This window comes from Botrytis deweyae (assembly GCF_014898535.1).
Source record: "Botrytis deweyae strain B1 chromosome Unknown BDEW_020, whole genome shotgun sequence".
In the NCBI taxonomy this organism is placed as follows: domain Eukaryota; kingdom Fungi; phylum Ascomycota; class Leotiomycetes; order Helotiales; family Sclerotiniaceae; genus Botrytis; species Botrytis deweyae.
Window position 1 is genome coordinate 717799 of NW_024066227.1, and position 21095 is coordinate 738893.

At 42.4% G+C, this 21095-nt stretch overlaps 6 protein-coding genes across 6 annotated transcripts; 3 read left to right on the top strand and 3 right to left on the bottom strand.

The window, feature by feature from the left end:
- Positions 1-59: 59 nt before the first annotated feature.
- EAE98_008152 (uncharacterized protein) lies at positions 60-2089 on the bottom strand (the record flags this gene model as incomplete). Its single annotated transcript, XM_038955775.1, has 4 exons — positions 60-1378; positions 1516-1605; positions 1707-1832; positions 1885-2089. The coding sequence occupies 4 exons, from the start codon at positions 2087-2089 to the stop codon at positions 60-62; spliced, it is 1740 nt and encodes a 579-aa protein (XP_038808069.1).
- Positions 2090-5936: 3847 nt separating this feature from the next.
- EAE98_008153 (uncharacterized protein) lies at positions 5937-6922 on the bottom strand (the record flags this gene model as incomplete). The annotated part of the gene is made up of 2 exons (XM_038955776.1): positions 5937-6827; positions 6917-6922. 2 exons carry the CDS (start codon positions 6920-6922, stop codon positions 5937-5939), a joined length of 897 nt encoding a protein of 298 aa, XP_038808070.1.
- Positions 6923-7486: 564 nt separating this feature from the next.
- On the top strand, positions 7487-10846 carry EAE98_008154 (uncharacterized protein; the record flags this gene model as incomplete). Its single annotated transcript, XM_038955777.1, has 2 exons — positions 7487-7785; positions 7843-10846. 2 exons carry the CDS (start codon positions 7487-7489, stop codon positions 10844-10846), a joined length of 3303 nt encoding a protein of 1100 aa, XP_038808071.1.
- A 3797-nt stretch (positions 10847-14643) lies between these two features.
- On the bottom strand, positions 14644-15402 carry EAE98_008155 (uncharacterized protein; the record flags this gene model as incomplete). Its single annotated transcript, XM_038955778.1, has 4 exons — positions 14644-14955; positions 15021-15243; positions 15306-15314; positions 15368-15402. 4 exons carry the CDS (start codon positions 15400-15402, stop codon positions 14644-14646), a joined length of 579 nt encoding a protein of 192 aa, XP_038808072.1.
- Positions 15403-15672: 270 nt separating this feature from the next.
- EAE98_008156 (uncharacterized protein) lies at positions 15673-16914 on the top strand (the record flags this gene model as incomplete). Its single annotated transcript, XM_038955779.1, has 4 exons — positions 15673-15810; positions 15881-16007; positions 16058-16813; positions 16865-16914. The coding sequence occupies 4 exons, from the start codon at positions 15673-15675 to the stop codon at positions 16912-16914; spliced, it is 1071 nt and encodes a 356-aa protein (XP_038808073.1).
- Positions 16915-18673: 1759 nt separating this feature from the next.
- Positions 18674-19931, top strand: EAE98_008157 (uncharacterized protein; the record flags this gene model as incomplete). Its single annotated transcript, XM_038955780.1, has 3 exons — positions 18674-19252; positions 19314-19646; positions 19704-19931. 3 exons carry the CDS (start codon positions 18674-18676, stop codon positions 19929-19931), a joined length of 1140 nt encoding a protein of 379 aa, XP_038808074.1.
- Positions 19932-21095: the final 1164 nt, after the last annotated feature.

Genomic DNA, 21095 nt, shown 5'->3' on the forward strand with positions numbered 1-21095 from the left:
CATGAACGAACAATGAATCCGATTAATGATTCGGAATTACACAGGGCAACCGAAATCCCTTAAATTCCCGAATCATCCTCAGCGAACAACTGAGTAGGAGTATAAGCATTCCAGTTTGCACAAGTATCCTCAAAAATAGCAGTGTCGCTCATCCCGACCGCAATCGAGCTTTGAGACTCTACAAATTGCATTGCCAATCCCTCAGATGCGTGCCATGCGATATGGCAATGAAGGAGCCAGGAACCAGGGTTGTCAAGCTTGAATGCAATGGCAAGATAACCGTTTCCGGGAAGTGCCGCAACGTCACGACGTGGAGGATTGACGAGGTTGAACTTGGCTGGCGACTTTTCGGGACTAAACACATCAGCTTCCTGGGCTACGATGTAGAAATCGTGGCCGTGGAGATGGATAGGATGCCAAATGCCGAAGCCGGTGAGATCTTCGATGACATATACGACCCACTCATCGTTATTGGTCTGCTCGAGAGGGACAACGTTGTATTCAGTTGGGAAGATTGTCTCGTTGTTGAAAATCTTGAGGGTTGTTGGCGAGCTCCAGTCGAGGAGTAGACTGCTAGAATTGATGGTCCATGTGAAGTAGTTGGTGAATGCGAAGGACACCTCTTCGTCGACGAGAGAGTATGCACCAACGTCCAATGCTAAGTGTGGAACAAGACTGGCAACTGGCTCATCCTCGCAAGTGCCGCGGGGTGTGGTTCCAACAGAGGTGGGATCTGCGGTGCTGGAGCTATCGTATCGTAGGATACCCGTAGCATTTGCTGCTTCCATGTTGGCGGAGCAGGTGGTTCCCCAGTTTCCTCTAATCCAGTAGTTGTCTGCTGCCGCATTGGCTTCAACAATAACATCGTATCTCTGACCAATACCAATGAGAAGAGTGTCGGTAGTGTAGGGTACAATTGGAACGAGATCGTTGGCAATGACAGTAAGTGTGTGTCCATCAATGGCGAATTCGAAATGACTGTCAATTCCAACGTTGATCAATCTCAATCTATATTTGGTACCTTCGACAAAAGTCAACTCGAATTTCTTACCACCACCAACACAGTTAGGATCAGTAGAAGCTGAGCAATCGAAGATGTTGGTTCCGTTCATCAAAGTGTTTTCAAGTGCTGGAGGAGCACCAACTCTAGCGGAGTCCCAAATTTCGAAAACGGATTCATGTGCCCAATCTTGGAGGAAAATTGCACCAACATCTTCATCATAGTCTGCAGTAGCAGGGCCGTTAATGATCAAGGGTCCAAAGAGTCCATCACCATATTGAAGAGAGAAGTGAGAGTGGTACCAAGTGGTTCCATATTGAGTAGCTTGGAATTTATAGGTCAAGGTATCTCCAGGAGCGATAGGACATTGAGTTACACCTGGATTTGATGTCAGTTATTTTCAATATAAGATAGGAAATAGTTGTGGGTGCAGAGAGGAGGGAATATGGGATGGGATGGGAGAGAAAGGGGGGATGTTCTTGTGATCGCATGATGACGATCTTTTAAAGACATACCGGGTACACCATCGTATTCGAGACTTCCTAGTTGACGAATTCCATGCCAATGAATAGATGTGCCGTTGTATTCAAGATTGTTGGTAACGTCTGTAATTATTTAGTCAGTAAAGATAACCAAACTTAGAAAGAATGATATTTGAGGACCTCAAGTTGTGACATAGAGATTCTCTGGGTAACTGGAGACTTACGGATTATAAGATTGTCGCCCCAGTCTGCTATAATTGCAGGTCCTGGGACAGTTCCATTGAAGGTCATGGCTGAGCGAGTATAACCATCAGGTGTGATGGTAGAGTTTTCAACTGAAAGCCAGTATTCTGTATATTAGGTTAGCGATGGACTAATCAATCGGAATTTGACATTACATACCTCTAGTGACTCCAGTGGGAGTAACATCATACCAGTTGGTATCAATGGAATACTCTCCCCAGCAAGATCTGGAAGTAGCTGAGTTTGCACAAGAGGCAGTGGTGTTCTGACGAGGAGTGAGTGGTGAACGAACAGCTGGAATAGCTGATGCAGATGCCTGTGCAAAGAATGCAGTGAGGGCAGTAAAGACTGTAGAATATTTCATGATTATGAATTAAACAAAAAACGACTGAAAAGATTGTGTTCTCCAGATAGGGAGTTTTGAAGAAGAGACTGTGGTGAGGATGAGATGAGGACTGAAGAGAGGAATTCCATGGCGAAACATCTTGACTTTATAGAAAAGTGAAGCTCTTGAAATTAGACCGTCCCGTCAGCTTCGTATCCACCTCTGAGCTTAGGTTCGAGACGTTGACGGCAACATAGTGAAGTCCGATATTGTCCTGTGATGGCTCGCGTAGCCTTGAATGCTTTGTCGCCGTGCTGGGTTGCATTGCATGTGAGGTATACGTACTCTCTCAACCCCATCCGTGTGCAGTATGTCCTTAGAATTTTTGCTTTTGTTGCCAGTGACATCTCTTGGCTTACGAATGTGGTAAGTCAGATGCATGGTGAGAACCTCAAGATCCATCTGAAATATGGAAGAGTTGAAGAAATGGACAATGCTTCCCAACGCGGAGCTATGCTAGCGCCATCAAAGATACATTAATAGATTACTCCAGGGGAAGTCAGCAGTTCGTGCCGAAAACCGTGGAGACATATTCAAAGATCATCTGCTGTTGAAACAATCAACATTCGTCAATCCTTTGGCTGAAAGGATTACCACATCTGAGCGTATTCGATTATCTGCATTCATCTCGGTCTTTCGGGGCCTGACGGAAAGTTCGTTGCTTGAAGTAGTGAGCACAACAACTCGGAGAATTATTTCTCACATTGTGGTTATAAGCCGCAAGGATTCACGAGGTGGTCAAGCCACTTTTTCCTCATCGGTAAGTCCTCACACGTCAGTCACAATCGATAACTTACACGGCGCAACTATTGCTTACTGGTGGCTGCAGGTACACAAATTATAGATTTGTGCTAAAAATTCACACAGTGGGTAAGCCTCCTCAGCCCGCAGCGGAAGGCTTTCGCCCCCGGCTTGGGTTCCATATTTCATAACCGTTGTCAGAATCGATAATGAAAGTAACTTTTTACAAAACTGGTTCCAGAATGATGAGTGATATACTAGTGAGTAGCAGGCACGGTCTGTTGAGTTAATAAGATTTCATACTCAATATGCCCACTCAAAGTTTCGTTTTTCTTGTACTTCGTAATCGCGCTGTTGCATATAAAATCCTTCGGGTACCTTACCGAATGTACAAGACGACGCCTTAAGCTTTAGGATTAAGCTTGTATGAACGTAGATTTCAGATTTCATTAGTTGCCGTTTGCTTGAGCCTCATCTGTATTGATCACTTCCTAAAGTGCATTAAACTCTGAGGAACAGGTAAAATTATATGACGATCTCCGGACACAGCACAGATTCAGTCCACGTACTACTCAAATATCCCCAGAAAAATCGTAATCCAGTTAGAAAAGGCAAGCAAAAGGTTTTTGGGGACCGTCTGTGCACCTTTATCTCGCATGGATTATGATTAGGGGACCTGATAGAGCTTACGACGCTTTTCAATATCGGATTTTTGATACCACCCCGCGAATAGTGTATTGTAGCATAGTATCGTAGTATTGTCAAGGGAACCCCCAGGACCGGCAGTTGACCGAGATATACCAAGACATACCAGGACTTCCTATCTAATCAAGATTGTACCTACTGACATTGCACAGGTTGTAGTTAAAGAGCCGGGCCGGAATTTTGAAAGTGAAGGAAATATCCGGCAACATACATCGTGCATGAATACTGGGTCGATTGCGTTTAGTAGTTCGATTAGTTCGATTAGTTCGTGAATATTAATTTGTAAACTTTTACAACATATCATCATCTTCAAGTTTCGAGACCGTAAATGAATGCCAAGAATACAAGAATGAAGAAAACGGTATTGTATTGCGAATAAGCGTTGATAAAGCTAAGAGTTCGGCTTCTGATAGGGCAAGACGAAACATCCTCAGGAACTACTGAGCCACATGATTGATGGGGCTTACGGAGTAAACAAGCAATGATCGTGAATCCACAATTGATCGGAACCTTACTTCCTGATGGTGGAGCCACTGCTGCGACTAACTCCTCCTTTTTGCCGAAGGGTTTGTGAAAAGCAGACCCCTGAACCTCCTTTCCCCCCCCCTCCCCACTCTGTACGGAACTACCTTAACAATTCTAAAGAGGCAACAACGAGCAGCATCTAATATATTATCAGAACTTTATTCCTTCCATAGTAGTTTGAATAGCCATCTCGTATTTCGCGAGAGATTTCTTCAAGTACATATCACAAAGACTTTGTGACTAATTGTACCATACGTAAATAACACTTTATTACGCGCTGGAAAATTCAGGACTCGGAATTCGATGAGCTGAACTAAAAATGATGTCGGCTCCCAAAAGAAGTAATGATGAACAATACAAGAAGGAAAGCTGTACAAAGTACGTCGTAAACAAGGGAATGCAGGGTATTCCACATGGTCACAGGGAATCTGATCCAGATAAGATCTCATTCAGATGAACCAGTCGCGATGGTAACGCGGTTCGGCTTAAATCCGAGATTGGGTTTCATCTTGCGCGCCTGTCCATATAATCCTTGCGGACATAAGCATTGCAACCTAATTGTTCAGATAGGAACGGCTGTAAAAACGTGAAGGGGCTGTCAGCTCTTACAGTGACTATTGATCTCGCTAACCTTTCTGTCCAGAGGTAACAAGGTAGGTTTAGGGTTACTTTAGCATGTTCCTTCAATTTGAGCCTGTCATTCTGAACTCTGAACACCACGAAGTTATGTGATGTCTTGCTTACATACAAAGGATAGAAGTAGACCACGGGAACAGAGTGCTGCCGTTGCTCGTGTCAGCATTGCCTTTGATAATATTGGAAAGACTTTGAAAGGGTCTAAGACTGCAGTATGAATCGATTTCTTACAAAAAAATTCGAAGCAAGGTGATCTCGTGTTGCCCCTGTATCTGTCAATATATTCCCAAAACATTGTGAGGATTTGTGTCCATGACAGCAATAGTGCGAACTTCGTCTCGTTGCCCCTGATAGGAACACAATACGCGATGGAGTCGTTCTCATCTCGAAAGTCGCATGGTCCTAAATCGTGAACGGAAAAATTGTGTCCGGCGAGTAAACAATGGAAAGGCCACAATTAAAAATTCATTTAAAGAAAAAAACTTGGTATGCATCAGATCCACACACACACACACAAACACACACGATAAAAGATTTTGAAATATTTGAAGGTGGAGAGATATGAATATGCCAAGATTTGAATTGGGCAGCCAAGGAAGCCTCGGAGCATCCGCAGAATCATTTTATATCTCCTATCTTAGTCGAATGCTTGCGCAAACAAACATGAAGAACATGTGAAACAACTCGACTTTTGCCGTTTGGCTCAATTCCAATTTCTGTCGATGGATAATTAGCATCTTTGACGAGTAACATGTTCAAAGACAACTGCGACAAAGCGTTGAAAGAGCTTGAAAGACAAATTAATGAACATTGTGATTGAAAATATGCATCTAGACACCTACACTAATTTTGTTTGCTTCGCTCATAACCGAAGTTTGAACAAAGAAGCCGAAATGCATAACAAGGTAGCAGAAATGAGGGGATCTGAATAATGCCCAACCATAGACTGTTTTCAGATCACATCGTACCCATGATGCATCAACCCCTCCTTGGTACATTCTCGATTCTTTCCATATCGGTAGACGAGGCATGCAGAGTCGTCGCGACCATATGGCTACTACCTCTGTTATCTGCGGATATTTCTTTCTTTGTCACAATCTTTGGTAGATATGTCGATGGAGAAGGACCTCGACTTGTAATCTTTTGAACCTCGCAACAGTAAGTTGATACCACCAAACTCCACGCTAAACAAACAAGCAAATAACCATATCCCAGACTCTCACAGGTAGTCCTTCTTCTTGGAAGTCCTCGTATATTGGTTCATCCTCCATTCAACATCACCATCCTTATTCTCCAAAGTGCCTCCTCTAATTTCGAAACATCTCATCGTCATACGAGGTCCAACTTCTGCGAGTTCCACATTTTGATATCCCGTCTTAACAAACACGTGGTGTCGAACTTCGATACTATCTTCAATATTCTTGAATGTGACAACTCTGCTTCCCATTTTCGTTTTATTTGTAATCGCTTCTCTTGGGGGAAAGATATGCTTCAAGATTTTGACGATTCGAAGACCCAATCTTGATGTAAAGCCTTCAAAGATTAGATGGGGATAAGACTCGCTGACCGTACCACGGGAGCTATTGGGGATGTCGTGGCGCAAAACAACATTGTGTAGAGAGAATGATATCGTGGGCCCATGAGGAAAGTGGGAAAGCGTCAAGGCTGTTGGTGTACCACGATGTTCATGGAGGAGAATGATATCAGAAAGTCCAGATGCTTGGGCGGATGTAATTAGACTTGGTAAAATGAGATTTCCTCGATTTAGACGGATTGAAGTTGGTATCAATAATCTGATCTCTTTCGCAAAGGCAGAAAGTCTTGATGAAGGATCTCTTGAGGTTGTGATCAGTACTCTGGGATCAACGATTCCAGAAAGTTGAGCATATTCATCGTCCAAGTCAAGTTCCTCGTTTGCCGTCAAATCTGGTCGTGATTCATCATATTTATAATCTTCTCGTAGTTTTTTATCATTCGCAATCGATGGATCTAAAGGTTTGCCTGATGCTAAAGAGGCTCGAAGCTTTGCGCGCTTTTCACTGATCTCAGCATCTCGAAGTGTTAAGGCTCTTCGATAGAGGTAATCTCGTCGTTGTCGAGCTTGTTTGCGCTATAGAACACAGCATGTATTAGTCAATTGGATTGGGAACAACATTGCAGGGAAATAAATATATGATGATTGATGTGAACACAACTTACAATCATTTTCGCAATGGTCTATTTGACTTGAAGAGAGTTTGTCTTTCGAGGGGGGTAGTATGAAGCTTTTTTGTGAGGTCAAGCAGAAAAAAAAAGTTTCTATCACAAACCTTTATCGGCTGGTATCGGTATCAGTATCAGCACGCGCTAAGCATCCAAATAGCAATGTCACTTATTAAATCCCACAATCAAAAAAGCAACTGTGCATCTCTTCTCGAGTACTCCACCAACCCGACCAACATTGGTAAAATACCTTCTGGGCTCCTCAATATCATACAAGAGATATCAAACTTCTGCAGGACAAGTTGTGAATTACGGCCAAAGTTACGATAATGACTTGAAAGTCTTGTCCGGCTTTCAAGAATATCTCCAAAACCTTTGCGCCGCCCTCCCGCCACAAAGGCTACCTCCACAAACATAAGGAATTTATTCAATCTATTGTAAGCATTAATTTTTCACTGTATTATAGCGGGATCTCCAATGGTTAATTCGATTTCTTCTGCTATTCCCCTGGACTACAGCTGGTTCTAATCTTTACTGTTTTGCGTAGTATCTAGACATACTGTCATCATGGAAAGCGCTTTCGCCCACGTTGGGAACCACCTCATATCCGATTCTGCTGCAGCAATCAACGCCGGTGCAGATGATCTCTCAAACATTGATCCGGATGAAAGCTTGTTATATGGTCAATACGGAGGTCATGGTGGTTTGGGATCCAGCAGACGAAGAAGCGATGATGATGACAACGAGACTGAAGTATTCGATGACGATGATACCGAGAGTCTTGCAAGTGTTCCAGTCGATGGTATGAAAACTCTTGGGCTTCGAGGTCTTGAGGATGAGAAGGAACTACCAGCACACGCATGCGCGTAAGTTGAACTATCAACGATCTAAATTGTCCTGAGCCGGGCTGATTTGATGTGTAGATATTGTGGGATTCACTCTCCAAGCTGTGTGGTTAAGTGCTTGGGATGCAACAAATGGTTCTGCAGTGCCCGTGGAAATGCTACATCTTCGCATATTGTCAATCACCTTGTTCGCGCAAGACATAAGGAAGTTCAATTACACCCAATGTCGACCCTCGGAGATACTGTATTGGAATGCTACAACTGCGGTATAAAAAATGTTTTTCTCCTCGGCTTCATTCCTGCGAAATCGGATACAGTGGTGGTTCTTCTATGCCGTCAACCTTGCGCCTCTGCTCCATCTTCGAAGGATATGAGTTGGGATGTGTCCAAATGGCAACCGTTGATTGAGGATCGATCCTTTTTGTCTTGGCTTGTCTCTCTTCCTACAGACGCAGAACAGCTTCGCGCCCGACATCTCACACCGCCAATGATTGCAAAGTTGGAGGAGATGTGGAAGGACAATGTTAACGCTACCCTTTCCGATTTGGAAAAAGCTGCTGGAATTGATGATGATCCAGCCCCTGTCCTTCTTAAATACGATGATGCCTATCAATATCAAAATGTCTTCGGACCTTTAGTCAAGATTGAGGCAGATTACGACCGCAAGCTTAAGGAAGCTCAATCTGAAGATGGTTTAATCATTCGTTGGGATTATGGTTTGAATAACAAGCATTTGGCCAGTTTTATTCTTCCAAAGATAGAGCTTGGCGATGTAAAGCTCGCCGTAGGCGATGAGATGCGACTCAAGTACAAAGGCGAGCTACGACCTGTCTGGGAGGGTGTTGGATATGTGGTCAAAATTCCGAACAATCAATCTGATGAAGTGACCATCGAACTACGAAAAGTTGGCAACGATAAATCAGTCCCAACAGAATGCACCCACAACTTTTCTGCCGACTATGTCTGGAAAGCAACATCTTACGACCGCATGCAGTTTGCCATGAAGACTTTCGCCGTAGACGAAATGAGTGTATCAGGGTACATTTTCCACAAACTTCTTGGTCACGAGGTGGCCGCAGCTCCAATGAAAATTCAAATGCCCAAGAAATTCAGCGTTCCTGGTCTACCAGAATTGAACAGCAGTCAAATCAGCGCCGTCAAGAGCGTATTACAAAAGCCTTTGAGTCTCATTCAAGGACCTCCGGGAACTGGAAAGACAGTCACATCAGCCACAGTCATTTATCATTTGGCTAAGGTCAATGGTGGTCAAGTTCTTGTGTGTGCTCCTTCTAATGTTGCCGTCGATCAACTTTGTGAGCGTATACATCGAACTCAACTCAAAGTTGTTCGTCTTACAGCCAAATCCCGTGAAGATGTCGAGTCATCTGTTGGTTTCCTCTCTTTGCATGAGCAGGTCCGCATGAATGATAGCAATCACGAGTTGGCCAAACTTACTCAGTTGAAGAGCGAGTTAGGGGAATTGTCAAGTCAAGATGAGAAGAAGTTCAAGGCATTGACAAGAGCTGCCGAACGTGAGATTTTGAGCAACGCTGATGTTATTTGCTGTACTTGTGTTGGAGCCGGAGACCCAAGACTTGCCAAAATGAAATTTAGAACAGTCCTCATCGATGAATCTACTCAATCCGCAGAACCAGAATGTATGATTCCACTTGTTCTGGGATGCAAACAAGTGGTTCTGGTTGGAGATCATCAACAATTGGGACCCGTCATCATGAACAAGAAGGCCGCAAAGGCAGGTCTGAACCAGTCACTCTTCGAGCGTTTAGTCCACCTCGGCCTCAACCCCATCCGACTTAACGTTCAGTATCGTATGCACCCATGTCTTTCTGAATTTCCGTCTAACATGTTCTACGAAGGCTCTCTACAAAACGGTGTCACAATGCAACAACGACTTCGTCGTGATGTAGATTTCCCTTGGCCTGTAGCCGATACACCCATGATGTTCTGGTCCAATCTTGGTAACGAGGAAATCTCTGCTTCGGGTACTTCTTATCTCAACAGAACTGAAGCCTCAAATGTTGAGAAGATTGTTACTCGATTTTTCAAGGCTGGAGTCCAACCTGGAGATATTGGCGTTATCACTCCATATGAAGGGCAACGCAGTTATGTCGTGACATCTATGCAGAATGCTGGTTCTTTTAAGAAAGAGCACTATAAGGAGATTGAGGTCGCTTCTGTGGATGCCTTCCAAGGACGAGAGAAAGATTTCATCATTCTTTCTTGTGTAAGATCTAACGATCATCAAGGTATTGGTTTCTTGAGTGATCCTAGACGTCTCAATGTAGCTTTGACACGTGCCAAGTACGGTCTTGTCATTGTTGGTAATCCAAAGGTTTTGTCAAAGCATCCTCTATGGCATTACTTGTTGCAACATTTCAAGGATCGTAGCTGTCTTGTTGAAGGTCCACTTTCAAACTTGCAAACATCGCTTCTACAATTTAGTCGTCCAAAGACAACTTACCGTGGCCCACAACGTTATCAAATGGGATTGCCACACAACGGCCGAAATGGCAATAACAAAGCCCCTCCACTACAGGATTTCACTGACACTGGTTCGATGATGAGTTCTGCCTTGGATGACGTTTCTTCGGTTCACTCATCCCATCTCGGCGGCGTGGGTGTCGGATCCGCTTATCCTGCCGGCTTTGGTAACTTCCCTCTCACCGGTCTTGACAATTGGCCTGGTCTTGACTCACGAGGTCCACGTGCCAATGGCCAAAAGGGTCGTGGGCGTGGACCTGAGAGCATAGCTGGAGAATCCGTTGCCGCTAGTGAGTTCACTGATGTCACAAGCAGTAGTGTTACAGATGGCAGAGGCATTGGTCAAGGAGGTGTTAGCCTCGGTGTTAGCGCTCACGAAGGACAAAAGCAAACTAGTTTGAGTCAATCTGACCGCTTGAAGCGATACGTTGAATCAGGTGGTCGCATTGCTGATTACAAAACTGGCGATGCTGGCAGTGTCTTTGGCACAAGCTCTCTACTAAGTGGTCGTCGTTTCGATGATGATGAAAAGAGTGTTTCTACTGCATTTGCAAGCCAGATCGGAGGAGGTTATGACTGATTCTACGTTGACAAGGTCCATTCTCATAGGACATCATAATCATGATATACTAAGGATATTCCTTCCGGATCAACAGATGGCTCTTCGCTGCTCTGTGCGGCCAGCAACCAATATCGAATTTCATCGATCTATCCTTCATCGATAATCGACCTTCCAAGTTCCGTACCTACACATCTAGGGCGTGAGCATCTACACATATATCATATGTAGGGAGGTTTTTACTGCAAGCATGAAATGCTAACTAAGCGGACTGCTAAAGTGTCGAAGGAGAGAAGATGAGAGTGGTGCCAAATTTAGATTGTTTATGGCCGTAGGGAGATTGCTTTCTAGGGGAGAGGATATTTTGACGGTGGCTGATGTGGTTGTTCTAAACGAGAGACAGAAATCTTTTGATGGTGAGGTTCATGATCTTATTCAGCATGTCATATTGTAACATTCATTCCTCAAGCTGATGCTCATGGAGAAGAATACTATCAATATTAGCTTTGGTTTATGACCATGCATGCAAACAAGATAGATACTGGCACATCTGCAGTACCTTAGAAATTTCAACGCCTTGCTAGCAAACTTGTACCTAAAAGTGATCATGTGAGAAATGTATTTTATCTTGACCGCTCACTTTAAAGTCCCGTAGAAGACCCTTTTGGTGGACATGTCAATTGTGAATTTTCACGTTTATCATTTCGAGATCCATGTATGTAGAAAGCAAAGATTCCCTGACTAATAGGGCTCATAGATGTACCAACAAACACCACTCAAATCGCTGCACACGCCGCTGTCGCAGCTAACAATCTCTTTGCCAGTCAGTTCCTTTCATCATATTGCAAGCACCAGATCGAAGGATTATAGCAACAGATGAGGTGACTATACTTCGCAGTGGAGAACCATTAGTAGCATCGAAGTAATCAGAGGCATTGAACCCAAGATGTCCCATCCATAAACGCTCGGAAATTCCTTTCATCTAAGCACAAGGTCGCGCGATCGCGGACGGCCGTTTCGCTTTAGTAAAGCCAGACTATGCACTGCTATCATTAGTGGACACCACAGGTGTAGAGCATTTCATCAATTCCGGTGTTTGACTCTTTCAGCTCGCTTGCGGCCCCTGAAACTTTAGCATCCTTTGCCAAGTCCGCCTTCGCAAGCAGTCTAATTTGTTCGCACATCAAAACGCAGTGGGTTTTCCAAGTTTTCTATCGCCATATGTATTCCTTGAAGTAGCCCATTGTTGCTTTCTGCTTGTCTACTTCAAGCATCCCAACTACTATGCCTATCCCCTTCATGTACCCTTGTCTTTCTATGTGTGTAATGACAACCATGCCTCTCGTGAATGAAATCATTAACAAGCACTCTCTTCTTCCAATGCTTGATGACCATAAATTAAGTTTCTACCCCTCTGTAGCACCGTAAAGATGTTGCGCGTGTCTGTGGATGCGCTGAGTGGTGTTTGGAATGCCATTGGGGATTCGCTAAAACTACAAGTTCAAAGCAATTTTCAATGACAGGATCTGCATACTGGAACCACTTGAACCTGACTTCATATAAACCTTTGCTTCCCGTCTAGACTGTAAGAGTAGGTGGACTGAAGCTATCAAACCCCATGATACCATTTTATGATGGGGCACAGTTTCGACACTTGAATCGAATCTCGATGATTATCGCCTACTTTGTTATATCTGTGACAGACAAAACTTCACCTCCATGGTGCATACACTCCGAAAGTCTAGGATTCCACGTTTTGAATCGTCTTGATGCAATGACAAAGAGAACTGAGCATATAATAGCTATGTCTTTTGAAACTTTGAAGTGGCAATGATATTTGTGGCGTACATTATCTGAGATGACGGTCAAAACCCGAGGTTTGTTTCGGAGCGTAGCGAAAGAAACTTATGCGTCGGATTTTACGGAATTTTTATATGGCGTAATATACATTATACTTTCTATACTCAGGAATCCAATTTGTATATAGTCATATGATCTGTATATAGTTATATCTTTTATTACGGGTTCAATAAAGAATTAAAAGAATAAAGTTTATCTTTAATTCTTTAATACTAAAGACTTACTAATAACTTACTAAAAGCTTATTATTATTATTATTATAATTCTAATTCTAATTCTAATTCTAATCTTGATATAATAATATATAATATATATAGAGATTAATTCTTAAACTCTTAATTCTTAAACTCTTAAGTCTTATAATATTAAAATTTAAATAATCTAAATGATCTAAATGATCTAAATGATCTAAATGATCTAAATGATCTAAATAAGAATGTAGAAAAAATTATAAAAGAAAATTTCTATTATTTCTATTATTTCTATTATTTCTATTATTTCTATTATTTCTATTATTTCTATTATTTCTCTTATCTCTCTTATTTCTCTTATTTCTCTTATTTCTCTTATTTCTCTTATTTCTCTTATTTCTCTTATTTCTCTTATTTCTCTTATTTCTCTTATTTCTCTTATTTCTCTTATTTCTCTTATTTCTCTTATTTCTCTTATTTCTCTTATTTCTCTTATTTCTCTTATTTCTCTTATTTCTCTTATTTCTCTTATTTCTTTTATTAAAATAAATAAATAAGAATAATAAGAATAATAAGAATAATAAGAATAATAAGAATAATAAGAATAATAAGAATAATAAGAATAATAAGAATAATAAGAATAATAAGAATAATAAGAATAATAAGAATAATAAGAATAATAAGAATAATAGAAAATAATAGAAAATAATAGAAAATAATAGAAAATAATAGATTAGGCGCTCCGAAACACTAGCGAGCTCGCTCGCCCCGAAATAAAGGTGCCCAGGTATAGTATGATGAGAACGGATCATCTACTTCTCTTTCTAACTATTACTAAAAAGATAGCTACCTATGTAAATTTAGGATGAAAAGCGGTAAACGCACTCATAATGAAAGAGTAATCCCTCGCTTCTTGTTCTTTTAAGAGTCCTTTATTCTTTTCTAGATTCCTATGGAAGACGTAGTTCTCGAACCTCCATTGCGTTCAAGTTCTGAGACCTGGGCTGTAGGTTACGACCTTGGACTCAGATTCGCCAGCTTCTTCTTCGTCTGTTTGCAAAATGATTGTTTTGGAGCTCTTCTGGCCAGTTAGCTTATACTCCATACATTTTGTGAAACAGTAAAAACCGCTTGAAGGTTGATCAAGACTATGAGACAACTTGTACAGACCCAACCCAAATATCACGCCCCCATCATTTCACTCCTTCCCTCCTTACAGAAAAAACTTTGCCCACGGTTTTGCGAGTGATATTGCCAATTTTCGCGTTGAGACATGGAAAAAGATGCCTCTCTAGCGACCTTTGACGTACTACTGAGCCTCGTAGTTGAATCAATCTTCTGAGCCACTGAGCTTTAGTTGGTCTCATTCACAGTGATAACATGATCCTTTTTGAGATTCCCATCGATGAAGCATTCCTTTCAACGGCACTCCATCCTCCGCTCCACCGCTGAGAATTTTCTTCTCTCACGACTGCCTCTTTTCTGGAGCTAAGAGAGGAGCGAACCTCAACATAAAATCAGGATGGGCCAGTGATCACGTCAAGATACCGACAAACACATCTCACCAAGTGATCAACGTAGATAGATACTTTTACCGAACTACCAAGCTTACACAGTCTCAAAATCATACATTAGTTTTCGACATTAAAATCAAAGATTTTATAATCTACCTTGAGCCATAAAGATCCCATGTCTTCAAAATCCTCGCAATGATACACCCATCCCTAAACGCCAGAAATATGCACGCCGCCTAGAACAACCCGATTCCTAATCATCATCCATTGGCATCTCGTCATCAATATACCTGACCAAAGTAATTCTCATCTCAGTTGAATCATGACCCCTAAGAATATCACTGATGAAGTGAGCCTCAACTTGCATTTGTACCATCTCCAGTGCACCCCTCAAAATCCCACAGAAGATATTCGAATACCACAACTCATCTTGTGCTCTTCCATCGTCTGGCAATTCCACAAAGTCGGCCAAGGGATTTTCTTCGAATATTAGGGAAAATTGTTTGTTATCGCTCGTCCAGTTCGATACCGCCGGGGTGATGTTCAAGAATATCTTAAACCCAACCTATTGTTTTTTATCAGCACTAGGTATGCTTCGCAAAGTTCGCACAATACCGATTGAAGCCATACCTTGGAAATCATCTCCGCAGTCTCTCTGAAGTTCGAGCAACGTCTCATGGTATTGGACTTGGCGAGATAATCTTCGATTAAACGTAGCCCAATATTATAGCCCATCTTATCGAGTTGTTTGTTGACTTCTACATAATCATTTTCGTAATCTTTGCAAAGTTGTGCGACAATGGTTCCATAGGTGAGAGTGACTAGCTCGGCATTGACTTTGTCTACACGACTTCTGGATGCTGATTAGCCATCGTGAGATATGGCAAGTGTTTCTCGTGCTGCTGGTGTACTTACTTCCAGACCCTGAGTTGCGCATTAGTATATGTCTCCTTAATGACTGACAAGAGATTACTTACTCCTCACCCATCCTCGCGGCTTTGTTGGAAGCCATACTTGTGTCTTGTAATTCTTAAACTGCACTTGAAATCGGGTTGTGAAATCAATTCATGTTCCGAAGCTGTTCTTGCTACATAATAATATTCCCATTGAAGCTGGAAGCTGGTCCAGGCACAAGCCGGATAGGCGGCCGCACTTTAGCGTACTTTTTTAGAAATTCATATTGCGTTCTGCTACTGAGCCTTGGTGCCAACAACGCGCAGCTTAAAACATCCATATCATTTCTCGAAGAATCACGCGTAGCTTGAAGGAAGAAGCTATAATCATGTCCTCTGGAAAACGTCCAGCTTCTGGATCCTTTGGATCATCTCAGATGGTTGTGAAGAGACAGAATGTAGGCAATGAGAGCACAGCTTTATCCACCACAAATGGTTCAACTGGCAATGGCGCGCTCATTCAAGCAGTACGTACCTATCAATATTGATGGCATAATCTGCTATCTGCGAGGCGCCTGACTGACCTTTGTAAAATAGGTACCTCGGACGAGTGGTTTACAAGCTCCAGTGATGCAATTGGAAGGGCATTCAGGAGAGGTATTTGCTGCCAAATTCGATCCCAATGGAAACTATATCGCTTCAGGGTCAATGGATAGATCAATTAGTGAGTATCACGTATTAGTTCTTTATTGCGTGCATACTGATTCATTGTAGATTTATGGAGAACGTATGGAGATTGCGAAAACTACGGAACTTTAACCGGACATAAGGGCGCAATATTAGATTTACAATGGTCGCGCGACTCGAGGGCCTTGTTCTCAGCATCTGCAGACATGCATCTAGCCAGTTGGGATTTAGAAACCGGTACAAGGATACGAAGACATGTTGGACACGAAGAAGTAATCAATTGCATGGATATCAGTAAAAGAGGAGAGGAACTTCTCATAAGTGGATCAGACGATGGGTATATAGGTATTTGGGATCCAAGGACAAAAGCTGCTGTCGATTTCATCCCTACTGAGTTCCCTGTCACGGCTGTCGCATTAGCTGAAGCTGGAAATGAGCTGTATTCAGGTGGGATTGACAATGATATCAAGGTGTGGGACATGAGGAGAAAGGCTGTGGTATATTCTATGCTTGGCCATCAAGATACGATTACATCGCTTCGAGTTTCGCCTGATTCTCAAACACTTTTATCGAATTCCATGGACTCGACGGTTCGAACATGGGATATCAGACCATTTGCGCCCACTGAACGACATATCCGAACTTTTGATGGCGCGCCGGCAGGAATGGAGAAGAATTTGATTCGGGCAAGCTGGGATCCGACTGGAAAGAAAATCGCGGCTGGTGCTGGAGATGGCACTGCTGTTGTTTGGAACAATGAGAACGGTAAAATATTGTACAAATTACCTGGTCATAAAGGAACGGTTAACTGTGCCGAGTTATCGCCTGGTAAAGATCCTATAAGTAAGATTTCCTCCTTCAAATCTGCACCTTATGTTACTAACAATCTTTTAGTTCTAACCGCTTCTTCGGACCGTACATTGCTCTTGGGAGAATTGAAGTGAGATAAGGAGGAGGTCAAAGTCAATGAAAAGATACCCAACCACAAAAATCTTGCAGAAATTCGGAGTTTAGGAATCAGGAACTTTGAAGCTTACGAAAAGCTCTGCAACCCATTCGGAAGGCGTTGAGGGGATAGGTAGGGATTGCGCATGCGAGTAGGGTTAGCCTTACAGATGTTTTCAATCGACGGCAATGGTGTAATTGATACGAGAAAGTTGGAAGACCTGAACAAGCATGGATAAATGCTATGAAAAACATTCATACCTTTACCCCTCACCAATCCAAATCAATATATTTGGTTCAAGCCACGCAATATATTATTGCTAATTAAAATAGCCACAGTACGAGATCTGCAAAATTAGAAATTTGTATGGAGCTGGGTGGCTGGATCTTATCTGTAAAAATATAGAAGTACAGATAAATGTGTAGATTGTATCATCAAACACCTGTGTAAACACCAAGAATATCACATATGTGAATTGACTGCGTTTGTGAGATGCATACCGTACTTTCATATTTCTTTCTACTAAAATCATTACATACCTACCTGCCTACCTATCTAGGTGAACTAGATGTTTCTAATCCGTGCTCTCTGCATAAATCATAGCGTTTTCTTCAAAACTCCAAGGTCTTGACCTTTCATCATAAGCAGCGCGGTTAATCAATTAGACGAGCTCAACCCCCTGAAAAAAGAAAGAAGGAAGAAATTTGATTGGTGGATCACAACCTTCATCTGAAACAGACTTAAGATTTGAAAGGCTTCACCTCGAACTAAATATGTCCCAGGTCAAACTTCATTTAGACCCAAACAAATTTAATCTACAAGTCACATCCTTACATCCCTGAATGCGGCTCGCAATTGGAAATATGTCAAACATCTTGATATGCAGGGCCACTGTTATTTTCGTCGCAGATTTATCCGGTATTGTATCAAATTATTTGCTACCCATGGCCATCTTCTAGTCGTCTTCTATGAGACATGAGAGATCAATAATTATTAGCCAGCTTCTTGAGGGGGTTCTGTCGTTCTTTCTCTGCCTACCAAAATAGAGTAGTGAGTAGTGACTGGGACGAAATTAACTACCTGGTACAGTCCACTGAAATCATCATCATCGGCCAAAGCTTTTTCTCCTATCCTGTCTTTTTTTGTTCGCATCTTGTTTATGTTTGCATATCTTGCTTGAGCTTGAAGTCCGTGAGCTGTGTTCTCCGTTCCTTCTTACCCTTACGTCCCTTTTTAGTGGTCAATTTCGAAGCAATTTCTGACTATTCGAGACTCATTCGTAGAGCGAAGGAGTTCTCTCTCGGACGTTTCGTATTCTTCTCTCACTCTTCACTCTCTTGGTCATCTCTTGGTCTTTGCGCTTTCTTTTGTGCATCTGGGTTTGTTACTTTACATCACAGTTTCCCCATATTCTTTCCGGATCCTTCTACTGCCTACCTGCATATCCTGTCGGTTGGTGGATACTGATTTGCGAACGATTGCTGGCTTTTCGATTCGGGCGTGCAATGAGGACGGGTAGATTTGTTTACCACGATAATTTCACCTTTTCTTCGATCTAATGTCTTCGTGTTATATCATACAAGGTCGTGTTGACAGGGCCTAACCTCTCGCTGTGGAAAACAAAACAACTCGGGGGCGCCGTGGGTTGCGCAAACAACAAAAGCAACTTAATTTTCTCAAGAAGGAAGGATATTGTTTCGATCGCACATTGTCTCTATTCACTAATTTCGCGACACATTTCGAAGTAGCATATGAAAATGCCTCCACGACAGAATGAGAGTGGACAGAGGGATGTGCCATCGGGCGAATCGGATAGGCGTCAGTCGAGGTTGGAGGAAATTCGAGGGGGGCTAAATTCGATGTTCTCGGGACGATCAAGCGTTGAGGCTAGGAGTTCTTCCCCCGAAAGTCCAAAAGCTCCACGATTAGTTGGCCTTAGCAATCTGCCATCAACTCGAATCCATATTCCGGGCCTCACTATAAGTCGAAGCTCGACGCGCCGAAACTCTGCTGCTGCCGAACCAACATTACCTCGACATGAAGAACGTCGTCCTCCTCCTGTCGCGACTCGTTCCAATAGTAGACTCTCACAATCTACACAACTTCCAGCAGTGTCGTCTCCCATTTCGACAATACCACCTCGAGTGCGAAGACGATCGGAGCGCAGGTTTCTTAGTGTAGATCCTGCTGAGCAGCATCTAGCCGACTTAGCAGATAGAGGTAGGAGAAGAAGGGGAACTCCAAGGGGAACGCAAGAAAGTGGGAGAGGCTGTGCGCCGAGAATCCGGAACAAAAGAATACGCCAAAAGATATTGCATTCCTTAATATCTGGGCTGGTATGTGTTGCATTTTTCTCCACATCTCTTTTCCCCCACAATGTTCTAATGTAATTTATAGTTTCTCGTTTTGGTGCTCACGATATATCTTGCATTGGCATTGTCAGATAAGGATGAGAGCCAAGAATTTCACGTTCTCTTAATTTTGATTATCTTGATAGTTACTATCTTCTTCTGCCATTCTTTGATTCGCCTCTGTATGATGATCTTGAAACCGCCGATAGAGGGAGAACCCAATCCACGACGTCTCCCATCGATGGTTGGACCTGGAGGTTATGCCGAAACCTCAGTCCCTATACCCGTCGCGCTCGCCAGAGATGAAGAAGCAGCGGGTATTGAAAGCCAAGCTACGAAAGTGCCGCCTCCAGCTTATGGATTATGGAGAGAGTCGGTGGTAAGTAACTTCAATCCATAGTGAAGACGTGACACGATCATCTAACAGTATAAATAGAGGGTTGACCCAAATCGGATTTTCTGGCAAAGAAATGAAGCAGCGTTAAATCGTTCCATCTCTCGAATATCCGAACGTCCCTCGACGGCTAATCGTCCCCCGTCATATATGTCTGATGATGGCATTGATTATGTAATTGAGGCAGCACCTCGTTCAACGGTGACGGGAGAAGACGTATTACCTCGACATCCAGCTGATCGATCCGAATGGCCTCGTATATCTAACTAACCATGTCTCGTAAACGGACATGGAAAATAAAACACTATGAGCATAAACCCTTGATGGGCTTTGTTCGAATTCTTTAATTGTTTGGGAAAATCGAATTCCACAATTTTGGACTTGGAGATATGGAGTTTTTGATTTGATTTGATCTGGGGCGTTTAGATGCACATACCTATGGAATATTGATAGCGTTTAGCATAGTGTTTGGAGTTTTTTTCTCTCTTTTGTTTCTGTCTTTCTACTTTTTGTGGGTGGTATCTCTCGTGGCTCTTGAGTTGGTCATGGTTATTTATGTATATCTGGTGGAAACGTGGAAAGGGTGTTGAATATGGAGGGAGGGGAGACACATGTATATATAGCAATACATGCAATGCAGTATTTGGAGGGGAGTGTGTTGGGAGTAGAGATTGGAAGTTTAGATATTAGTCTTGGCTTGCAATTGGATGCAGAGATGGTGGATAGATGTGGAGATGGGGGAGATCATTGGATCGATTGGATGGATGATGGATGATGGGTAGATGGATAGATGGATAGATGGGTGGAGATTCTAGATTCTGGAAGAGATGTGAATATAAAATATATATATATATATATACAATATCAGAAGTAACAAATAACAAGTAACAAGTAATAAATTTCAAAAGAGCCGCATCGTATTGTCATTACGCGTGGGAGTTTGCATGGCATGCATGTGCAAGACGTCTTGCTCGGGTGTGTGGAGGTAGATTAGATTGATTGGATTGGATTGGCTGATTGTTGGATGCAGCATAGAGTAGCTTGAGTAGGTAATTAATTAGATACTAGGTAGGTAGGGTAGGTAAGGTAAGGTAAGGTACGGAATGGCATGCGGTTCAACCGTTTCGTTGTTGATTCTGTATCAAAGTTTTGGGATCGGGAGGATGGGTGGATGGGTAGATGATGGATGTAATTGCACTGTATAAAGTATGTCTATTCAGATACATACATACCTAGTTGTTACTGTTTGATGGATGTACATATGTATGGGAGAATATCTAGTTAGTAGGTATTAACCTTACTCTTCAGATATTGTACTCGTATAAGTTTCATGGGGTACAACGACGAATATACCCAATATGGCAGAATGCCATTGTTCTATCCCAGAGTAGAAATCAGGTGGGTATAGAATGTAATATGGAATATACCGTAAAA